Consider the following 11,687-nt stretch of genomic DNA (forward strand, 5'->3'; position numbering starts at 1 on the left):
TATATTGCCTTTTTCATGCTTTGGAGTTTTATTTAGTTGTCAAAGTGTTCCCCATTCTTGATGTATGCCTCTTGATATGATTTAATTTGTTGCTCTGTCCCTTAGTTTTCCTATAAATGGGACTTAATATTTAGAAAATTTATTAGTTTGATATTAGGTTTTTATCCAGAATAGTCCATGGAAGATGCTGCATATGTTAGATTTTTACATGATTATTAATGCTGTATTGTAAAACCTGTATCAATTGTCAGTTATCCATTGCAAAGATCCATTATATTAATATAGTCATTTGAAAATATAATCCCACGAACATATGTAGGAAACCAGGGTTAAGTCACATTTTGTTATTTTATTCCCCTATTAAATACTACAGAGTTAATAAAGGTGTGGCTAGAGGCAGTAGTTAGTTTATAAAGCTAATATAAACCTCTAAGTTAATGTTAAGAAAAAATAATAACTAGACATGGCCGTGCATACTTGAAATCCCAGTACCTTGGGAAGCTGAGGTTCAATTGCAAATTCAAGCCTATCCAAGAACAAAAAGGTTGTAGATGCATCTCAGTGCAAAACTCCTGGGTTTGATTCCCAATACCACAAATAAACAAGTAAGCGAGTAAGTAAGCAAGCAGTCAGGCATGGTGTCTGTCCTATGACTGTAATCTCTGCTGGGGAACCTGAGGAAGGAGGATCACCACAAGTTCGAGCCCAGCCTGGACTACACAGCAAGACCTTATCTAAAAAAAATTAAAAATCAAAAGTCAAATAAATAAGTAAAAAGGCCATGGGTTTAGTCCCCAGTTAAATAAATAAGTAAATAAGTAAAATCAGAATTAGAATTGATAGCTACCTAAAATCACTACAAGTCTATATAAAATTATTAGGTTTTCAAATTAAGGAACATCATATATTATGCATTGCCAGTCAAAAATCTGTAATGACTGTTATCTTACATTATGATCTGCTCATCTATATCCCTTCTACCGACAAAAAGAATAAATAATTCACTATTAAATATTAATATTTTCTTCTATGCAGTTGTATAAATTTTGAAAATTAAGTGTATCACAGTGTAGAACAACTTTGCTAGAAGTCAGCAAACCAATGGTTCTTGATGCTTGAAAAATGATTGCTGTTAGGAAAGCCAGTGAAACACTATCCCATTCTTGGAACAACTAGCACATGATCAATCTCTCAGAAAGATTGGTGAGAGCCCAACTAGTGAATCCCACCTGTCTTCCAAGCAGGGGGGTTGCCATGAGTTTGAGGCCAATCTGAACTACACACAAGACCCTGTTTCTATCAATCAATAAAATCAAGACTGTAGTATGTTACAGTGTATAAAATTTCTTTGCCTCTCCACCACTCAGTATATCTAAATATTGGTTTGGATTTTCCATTCCTATTGCTACTAACATTTGGGGTTTGAAATCATATGCTGAAGTGCTGCTAAATCCTAATAGAATGACCGTTAAAGTTGAGCTTCAACACTAGGTTGTGTGAGGAGATAGCTGTCAGTTCACACCCTAACAATTAGCTGCCTTTTTCTGTACTATAGTACTGTTACTTTTCTACAAAGTGAAAAGCCTCACAACTAAAGCTGTGTGAACATTCCTGAATGTTTCTAAATTCTCCATAAGGATCAGCATTTAGGTTATTGAGAATTTTTTATACTGTACCTTGAATATTGTGAGTTTCTAATGGAATTTGTACATAAGAATCTCTCATAGCTTATACCTAGATATTACTACTGTGTACAATTTATAGTCATGTAAACTAAAAATAAAAGTATCCTTTAACTCAGTTTTTCACTTAAAATATATTTTAAACCATTAAATATCTTTTATGTGTATTTATTGGCCAATCACATTATTTATATTATTGGCATTCCCTATCTATCTGTTTTGTTCATTTTCTTGATTTGTAGAGTACACCTATATTCCCAGGGCCTTGATTCTTTTCTTATTAATTTAATGCTCTTTTCTTGGATAGTGACTCTTTAAAGTACATCCATGGCTTTTATTGTGCTAATAGTGTTCTCCTTTCATACCATCATATTATATTTGTATATTACTATTTTCAGTCTTAAAAAGAACTAATATTTTTATAGAATGTGGAATTCCTAAGTATGCATGTTGTCTATGCTTAGAGATGAAATTTTCTTTTTAAATTTTATTTAAATGTGGTATGCCAGGTATGAGAAATATAGTCAATATTTGTCTTTTATTAATTTAATGAAAATCAATATATTCCCATTAAACTACTATTGTGTTTTTTGTATCCAAATATATTCTGTGACTTAGTCTTTTTTTAAAGCCATTACATCTTTTGCTTTGTTCTCATATAATTTTCCTTTGATATAGGAGTGTCATCACTTACATTGATTTCTCATTTTAAACCATCTTTGGAATATAGTATGCCTTGCCATGATAAGTTTTGGGTTTTTTTTTTTTTTTTTGATAAGCTGCTCACTTTTGTTGGGAATATCTGTTCAGAATTTTTAACAAGTATGTGTTAAGATTGATATAATATAGGCATCCACTTTAATACTCAAAGTTGAAAATATAATATTAACTTTGTTATTGTCAGTATTCATTAAAAGTTAGATAAAACTTGGATTTAAATCCTATGCCCCTGTTTTTTATTCATTTGATTTTCTTAAAGTTTGTTGTTGCTGTTTGGTTTTTGTTTGCTTGTTTTTTGTGGAGCTGGAGATCAAACCCAGGGCTTTGCACATGCTAGGAAAGTTCGCTATTACTGAACTACTCCTCCAAGTCCTTTCTTAAAATTTTACTAGACTGTCAGATATGGTAGTGCTCATCTATAATCCTGGCACTCATGAGGTTGAGAAAGGAGGATCACTGCAATTTTGAGACCCGTCTGGGCTATGGGTTCAAAACTAACCTAAAGTACATAGCAAGACTGATGCAAAACAATAATATTACACCATTAATCACTTTTTAAATCTATCTGATACTCAGATATTTTAATTTCTACTCTCTTTATGCTGAACAGCTTAACTGAATTGAGTAGCTATCCTAACACAGTTCCTCTGAGCATTACATATCTTGGTAGTACCACTGGGTTCCACATACAAAGAACATTCCTAAATGAGCCCCCCTGAAAAAATCAAGTACTGTATGTGTTCTTGGCATTACTATATACAGGGAACCCAGGCCTCTTTGATAAGAATATAAAATGCTTAGACATGTTTAGATACTTACCAGCAGCTAATTGCCAGTGTGATAGTTAACTGTGTCAGTTTAAGAAAAAGCCAGCTAAATTGGATCAGCATAGTTGTGGGTGTGGAGGACCCACCCTAGGGAAGATTGTTCCCAGGGTATAAAAGGGAAATGAAGAAAGAAGGATTTCTTTGGACGAGCTCCAGTTTTTACCTTCACCTTGGATGTCATCTTCTGGCTTCCAGTGTGGACTCTTCAGCCTCCAACACACAGCCTTCAGTCTTCCATCACAGACCCTTTGACCTCCTGATACAGATTCAGACAGGCACTACAGTGGACTCCAGGTGTTTTGTACTTTGTCAAGGCAAATCCTTCTAATCTCCAGCATGCAAACAGACCTTTTGCATTCTTTTACATCTAACTGTATGGGCGGCCATTGTAAGCCAACCTTGTAAATACTTATATATTTGTGAATCTTCCTTTAAACCTGTTTTTCTAGTAAGCATTGACTGGTACACCCAGTAATGAAAAAAAAAAAAAAAAAAAAGGAAAAGGGAATAGAACACAATGTTTTCCTAATGCACCACAAATTGAGATTTATATTTATGAAATTTGGGAAATAATCAAATTTTGGAAATTAAACTACATGCTTCTAAATCATTGTGTCAAGGAAGAAATTATGATGGAAAATATAAAAATAACTTGAATGCAACAAGAACATCAAACTGATAAAATACAAATAAATCAGCATGTAGCAGGAAATTTATAGCTTTAACATCCATATTAGAAAAAACTTTTTTTTAAATTTTATGTATTTGGTACAGGGTCATACTAAGCATCTCAGACTCATAGGGATCCTCTTGTTTCGGCTGCTCAAGTACTGGTACTATAGGCATGTGCCACTACACCCAGTTCCAGTAGCATACAGTACCAGGGATTGAACCTGGGTCCTTGTGCTAATCTAGGCAGGTGCTTAGACCACTGAGCTATCTCCACAGCCCAGAAAAAAACTTTTAAATCAGTGACTCTTGCCTTAAAGTACAAAACACCAAACTAAATCAAAAGTAAGAATAAAGAAGGAAATGACCAAGAGTAGAACATAAATAGAAAAATAATACAGAAAAATGAATTAAAAATATATTTTGAAAATCCAATAAAAGTGACAAAATAAGGACATAACTATATATCACATTATAATACTTTATAATGAACATAGAAAAACTTTTCCTAAAACATATTTCATGTGGGTTTTTATTATTCAAGCATCTCATGATGATTTGCCCCTCTTTTTTATGATTTCCAATAAATATATGTATTTTTTAATGTATTTGGTACAGGGTCTCACTATACAGTTCAGACTCATACTAATTCTCATGTTTTCATCCTCCCCAGGGCTGGGATTACAGGTATGCACCACCACACCCTGACTCTGGCCAACTAAGTATGCCTGGGGGTGGGGCCATTGTGGCCCGTGGTGCTGAGGATTGAACCCCTGTCCCCGTGCTTGCATAGGCAGGCACTTAGTGTGCTGAGCTGTCTCGCCAGCCTCCAATATTCTTTTTTTTTTTTCTTTGTGGAACTGGGGATTGAACTCAGGTCCTTGTGCTTGCCAGGCAAGTGCTTATTCTACTGAGCTATCTCCCCACCTCCAATATTCTTGAATAAGTATTTTTTATGAAATTATTAGAACATAACTGCTTCATATACCTTTGATCTTATTTTTCCTGTCATTCCATGCTATTTTGATGTTCCTGTTTTATTATGTATGTACTATGGGGGTTGACCCCTGGACCTTGCTCATGGTAGGCAACCTTTTTACCACTGAGCACCATTCCTAAGCCTTACATAATATAGAACCTAACTTCAAACAAGAGGTGCTAGAATATTTTCTCAGCCTAGTGCTTGCATTATCAGAGGTGAGGTACTATAGTCTTAAAATGTATCTATGAAAAAATTTCATGTTAAAGAACTTCCAAAAGGAGTAGTACTGCTCTGTTGTCCTATTGTTAATAAAGATGAAGATCTTTATTAACCTTGACTTTAAAGGGAAATGGATTCTTTGAGATGATTTCTCTTCAGATTGAGAGAAAGTGGAAAAGTAGAATAAGAACTGACAGTTAAAATGGAAACTGTTGGTTGAGGAAACCAGTCACACATTGATTTGAAAATATAAAATGGTGCATTCCCAATAAAGAAAATCTGTCAATATCATGAGTTAAGATACACATAACCAATAAACTTTTAAAAATATAACATATGTATGCCAACATAGTTGCAACCTGAAGATTATGCAGAAATAGTCATTGGGGCATTGCTTATCATACAAAAAGGTGTGTGTGTGCGCACGTGTGTGTGTGTGTGTGTGTGTGTGTAGCAGTGTGTGAGGGAGATATTGAAAACTGACATGCTCTTAAAGTTTTCAGCAAATCCGAAACTAATTAATTTAGAAAATCCTAGAAGAGTGAATTATTTGAAGACTGAATAATGATATTGATTAATAAATCCCAAATATTCTTAATTACTAATTTATACTTAGGGAGCCCTTTCTGGTCTCAGTCCAGGAAGCTTGTATTTGTAATCCTATTGATAAGTTATTGGAATCCCATCAAGTTAATTCTAACCTACTACTTCTAGGGCAACCCATGGTGAGAATGAAGATACTAAAGCATAGTTATAGTTATGGGGAGCCAAGGGGTCCTAAGTCCAGCCATGGTGATGGCTATCCAGAACAGAGGCCTTGAACCAGGGCCAAACCCAGGTTTTATTCAGTCATGAAGGAGGAGTGCTTGAGGATGAGTGAGAATAGCAGGAAGTTGCCTTTCGGCCGGAACCGCCATCTTCCAGTAATTTGCCAAAATGACTAACACAAAGGGCAAGAGGAGGGGAACCCGGTATATGTTTTCCAGGCCTCTTAGAAAACATTGGGTTGTTCCTTTGGCTACATACATGCGAATCTACAAAAAGGGTGATATTGTAGACATCAAGGGAATGGGTACTGTGCAAAAAAGAATGCCTCACAAATGTTACCATGGCAAAACGGGAAGAGTCTACAATGTTACCCAGCATGCTGTTGGCATTGTTGTAAACAAACAAGTTAAGGCAAGATACTTGCCAAGAGGATTAATTTGCATATCAAGCATATTAAACACTCAAAAAGTCATGATAGCTTCCTGAAACGTGTCAAGGAAAATGATCAGAAAACGAAGGAAGCCAAAGAGAAAAAGAAAGGTACCTGGGTTCAACTGAAGCACCAGCCTGCCCCTCTCAGAGAAGCACACTTTATGAGGACCAATGGAAAGGAACCCGAGTTGTTGGAACCCATTCCCTATGAATTCATGGCATAAACTGGGGACGTTGCTCTGCCATTCAGAACCTAATTGGCAGCTTAAGTGTTCTAGGTCCTATGTAAAAATAAAATCATCCTGTGTTGTAAGGGTGGTTTTCTTAGTTGAACAGGTATGTGGTGCCTTCTTACCTCAGAAATATTTGCAACAGATTTTCACTGTACCCAGTAATTGTGTCTAGCCTTTACTCTTCAGTGTTTTCTTGCTGAAAGATACTGCTGAGGTATTGTGCAGGTGTATACCCAAAAATTCAAATATTTATAAAGTATTTATATTGGCTTGAAGATCCTGTAAATCATCATGGGGAAAAGATGTATCAAAGTAAATGGAAGTCACTTCAGAAACAAACTTAAGTCCATTTCAGTTAAATAAATTGTTTAAAGCAAAAAAAAAAAAAAAAAGAGAGAGAGAGAATAGCAGGAAGTTAGTGAGCACTGTGAGCTGGGCTACATATGAGGCCTGTATTTACCAGAGAGAAGGATATGAAGAGAGTAATTTGCATTACACAATTGAGATAGTATCTAAAGTTTTGGGGTCCATGCTTCAGTTCTGATGTGTAATCTTTCAAACCCCAGGAAGTCATAACCTCTACCTCAAGGCTTGATCCCAGCTGACAGCATGGAGCATTGGCTTTTCGTCCTGTGTCAACCTGGCTCATATTAAAGAGCAGCAGGTGGGGGTTATTAGAGAAACACGCATGCCGTCTCATTGACTACCACCAGCACCTTGGCTAAGCCAATATGCATTGCTTAAAGCTAGTTGAAGGGGTAAGGCAAAGTCCTAGCCAGCTCTGTTCATATCAATACATGGAAATACAGTCAGACAGCCAAAATAGAAACAATTGCTCTTCTTTCAAGGAGAGTCGCTCAGGTGGTCCTCTACATAAGTTGTTTTCCCCTTTAATTTTACCAATCCAAAGAAAATTCAAGTGTAGTACATAAAAGTATGAAAGGTAAGAGGGAAGCTTTAAAAATATCACCAAACACATAGAAGTAATTAGTTCAGGCACTGGACAGATGCTAAAATTATTGGGCAAAAAATTATTTTATTTATTTATTTATTTATATTTTGTTTCTTTCATTTAATCTCCAACTAGTACTCTGGATGAAAGTCTCTAGAAGAAACTTTCACAATGATTAGTGACTTAGGGTACAACCCTGTAACACATGGCAGTCAACAGTGGGTGGCCCTGGGCGATTTTTTATTACTCATTCCCTAAACCTCAGCTGCCTCATAAATAGCACCTACTTCATAATGATGATTAAATACATTAATAAAAAGCAATGTGTACCTGGGCCATGCTATACCCCCAACGAATGCTAGTTGTCAGCTGTCATTATTCACACACCCATGTCACCACAGGGATGGAAGGTTTAATGGAAGAAATGTGTATTAGCCTCCAGGACGTGAGAGCCCAGCTTGTCCACAGGTATCCACAGGTGTTCCATCCTGTACAGCTGCTAGGTGGCTTTCATCTGCAAAACTGAGAAAAGCCATCTGAGCTGTTTGGGTAAAAGACATTAGCATTTAATCTTCCAACCTGACAGACCTAGATACATTCTTGTCAATGTAGAAGACTGTTGGGGGTGGCAGACAAGCCAAGTCTGGCACCCCGGTTGTACTTCTAGCTCATGGCCCAGTCACAGGCCTGTTGCAACTTCTGCTGCAGAGTGTCTGCTGCTGCCTTGCTGAGGGCCATGTTGGGCCTTGCGGTCATGCAAGGGGAGTGACTGACCAAAGGGGACAGATTCTTAAAGCCACTCATAAGATTTTTTTTGCGGAATCGGGGATTGAACTCAGGCTCTTGTGCTTGCCAAGGAAGTGCTTATTCTACTGAGCCATCTCCCTGGCCCCTGCTAAAAACATTTGTGTACAAGGCTTGTGTGCACACATTTTCTTTCTTCTCTTGGGTGTACGCCTAAGAATATATTGCTGGGCCACATGGTAGCACATTTTATTCCAAAGGGACTTTTTTTGGTCTTATTTTTACTATTTTCTTTTTTGGTACTGGGAATCAAACTCTGGGTCTCACGCTTGTTAGGCGGGTGCTGCACCATTGAGCTACATTCCCGGCCCTTTTAATTTGCGGCACTTATAGGCTGTTTGCCAAATGTCTATGGGTTTTTTTGCTTGTTTGTTTGACAGTGTCCACAAATGTTGCTATAAAGAGTGTAAGAGGCTTCAAACTCCATGAGTTTGACTTTCTATTGTCTTAATAAATTGTAGTCAAAGTAGAGTTTAGAAGCAGTAGAGTTTTTCATTGTGGTTTTTCCTTTTTTCTGATGACTAGCAATGCTGAGCATCTTTTCATGTGTTTATTGGCCACTTAGTGTTGCCTATGCAGAACTATCTATTCAGATATTTTATTGACCATGTTTTAATTAGGCTACTGTTAATTATTGCATTTATCTAATGCAAACCTCTTTTGTATATCCCAGATATAAGTACCATATCAAATGCACAATTGCCCAGCATTTCTTAATTCAGTTCTGTCTTTTCACTTTGCTATTGGTGACCTTTGAATAAATAAGTTTTGATGCTATCCATTTTTTTAAATTCTGGTCTTTGTCCTTTGGTGTAATACCTAAGAAAATTTTGCTTAACCTAAGATTATTATGTTTTACTCCTATATTTTCTTCTAAGATATTATAGTTTTAGCTTTTGTACATTGATCTTTAATCCATTTTGTTTGTTTCTATGTGCAATGCAAGATAAAGATTAAAAAGTTTTTTGGTTGAGCACAGCATATCCTGGTGATCCAGCACTGTTTATTGAAAAGACTATTCTTTCTCCCATTGCACTGTTCAGACCCCCTTGATGAAAATCACTCAAATTTAAGGCTTCCTTTTAGACAGTCAATTCTATGTTATTGGTCTGTCATCACTGTTCATGACATTCTGCTATTACAAAGGCTAAAATTACTTTAAAATGATAAAATAATGAGGTGCAGCTCTGGCATGTAGCTTATAACTGTTTCATTGCATGTTCTGTATTTTAAATATATTTGTTTTTAGTTTTAAGTTCTCAGTGAGGGCCGGGGAGATGGCTCAGTGGAATAAGTGCTTCCCTGGCAAGCACAAGGGCCTGAGTTCAATCCCTGGTTCCACAAAAGAAAAAAAAAAGTTCTCAATGAGTGGCAGAGAGCTAAACCTTAAAGGTAATGATTTTTCAAAATCATTAATTTGCCCCATATATTTGCTCATTTATTAAATGTCATTGGGAAATAAAATGCAGCACATAGAATTTTAGAACTATTATATTTTTGAGTGAATTTTTTTCAGTGAGCAATAGTTATTTTTCTCTTTAGCAAGTTTTTTAATTAAAAAATTGTCTGATCAATTGCCACCATTCTCTGATTTGTGTTTTGTTAAGTGTTTCGCAGGTAGGAGGGTTTTGTGTGTGTGTGTGTGTGTGTGTGTGTGTGTGTTTAATGTATTTGATACAGGGTTTCACTACACAGCTCAGACTCATAGTGATCCTCCTGTTTTTAGCCTTCCCAATGCTGGGATTACAGGCATGTGCCACCAAGCCTAGTCTGGGTGGTCGGCTCAGTGCACCCAGGAGTGGGGCCAGGGCCAGCATGGCATGTAGTGCTGGGGCCCAAACCCCTCGTTCCTGTGCTTGCCTAAGCAGGCACTTAGTCTGCTGAGTTATCTCACTGGCCCTGTAGGTAGGAGTTTTAATATGTTGTAAGTTGCAGCCTTTCTGTGCATTTTAAAATTAACGTTTTTGTTTGATTTTAATGTATTTGGTTGTTACCAGGTCTCATTATGCAGCTGGGACTTGTGGCGATCCTCGTGCTTTCAGCCTCCCCAGCACTGGGATTACAGTTGTGTGCCACTATACCTGGACTCTGGTCAGCTCAGCCCACCCTGAGGGCAGGGCTGGCAAGGCATGTGGTGCTTGGGATGGAACCACTGTCCCTGCACTTGCCTAAGCTTGCCTAAGCAGGTACTTTCACTTGCTGAACTGTCTTGCCATCCCGTTTTTTGTTTTAAGAGAAGTTCTCCCCATTTGATTTGAGCTGACCTTTAACTCACTATGAAAAAAAAAAAAAAGAAAGAAAGAAAGAAAGAAAGAAAGAAAGAAAGAAAGAAAGAAAGAAAGAAAAGGAAAAAGCTCCCTATGCATCCCAGGCAGGCCTCACACTCACTGTCTTCCTCGTGTGTGAGCCTCTTGAGTGCTGGCGTTACATGCTTGCACAACCAAGCCTGGCTTTCAAGTTCACATTTAACCTCTTTTTGCATCTAGAAATAATCATTTAAATAAACAGTAATTACTGATTTATATGAACCATTTTTACCTCCTGCAGTTTTTTTCAGGTGGGTACCAGGGGTTTAACAAGAGGCTTATGCATAGTAGGTAAGTACTCTACCACTAACCAACATCCTGAATTCTTTATTTATTTTTAAATTTTGAGACAGTCTCATAAAATTGCCCGGGCTGGCTTAAAAGTTGGCAATCCTGGTTTCATATCCTAAGTCATTGAGACTATAGTTATGCACTACTGTGTGCAGCCCAAATGTGTTTTTCCCACCTTTTTTTTGCTTTTCTTTTGCTTCACATTTACTTATTTTGAGATTATTTTTTGTCATTATTCCTTTGAAAAATATTCATTCTTGCTTGATTCTTAGCGTGCTATAGAAATATAACCAGAATTTGAGTAAAGAAAGTCCAAATTTGGGCTGGGGAGATAGCTCAGTAGAATAAGTGCTTGCCTGGCAAGCACAAGAGCCTGAGTTCAATCCCTGGTTCCACAAAAAAAAAAAAAGAAGAAGAAGAAGAAGAAAGTCCAAATTTAATTAACATAGTACTATTTTCCATATAACTGAGGTTTATAGAATGCTTTAATTTCAATCCTACCATAATGCTTGCTATTATGTAGATCTTTAATTCATTTTTTCTCTTATTTTTTAACTTATTGAATTAAACATTATTTTAATATTCCATCTAGTTGCTTGTAAGATGTATAGAGTGCATATGGTAAGAATTGTTGGTATATTTTGTGTATGAGACCTTTATCCGGTTTGTATATTATGATTACCTTCTCTTTGTTATTTGTCTTGTCTTTTCCTTTTCTGGATTGTGTCTTTGATGAACAAAAGTTCTTCATTTTAATGAGTATAATTTATCATTTTTTCTTATCTTTCTTTTTTTTTTTTTT

The 11,687-nt window shown here is 36.5% G+C and overlaps 1 protein-coding gene across 1 annotated transcript in view; it reads left to right on the forward strand.

Annotated features, from left to right (window-relative positions):
- Positions 1–11,687, forward strand: part of LOC101569889 (zinc finger protein 420) — an 84,303-nt gene that overhangs the window by 31,401 nt on the left and 41,215 nt on the right. Inside the window, exon 6 of the mRNA XM_023721572.1 lies at positions 7,394–7,396. Coding sequence (XP_023577340.1) covers positions 7,394–7,396 — 3 coding nt within the window. The remainder of the gene's footprint in view (positions 1–7,393; positions 7,397–11,687) is intronic.

The sequence above is a fragment of the Octodon degus genome, unplaced genomic scaffold (genome assembly GCF_000260255.1).
Source record: "Octodon degus isolate 3935 unplaced genomic scaffold, OctDeg1.0 scaffold00083, whole genome shotgun sequence".
Classification (NCBI taxonomy): Eukaryota; Metazoa; Chordata; class Mammalia; order Rodentia; family Octodontidae; genus Octodon; species Octodon degus.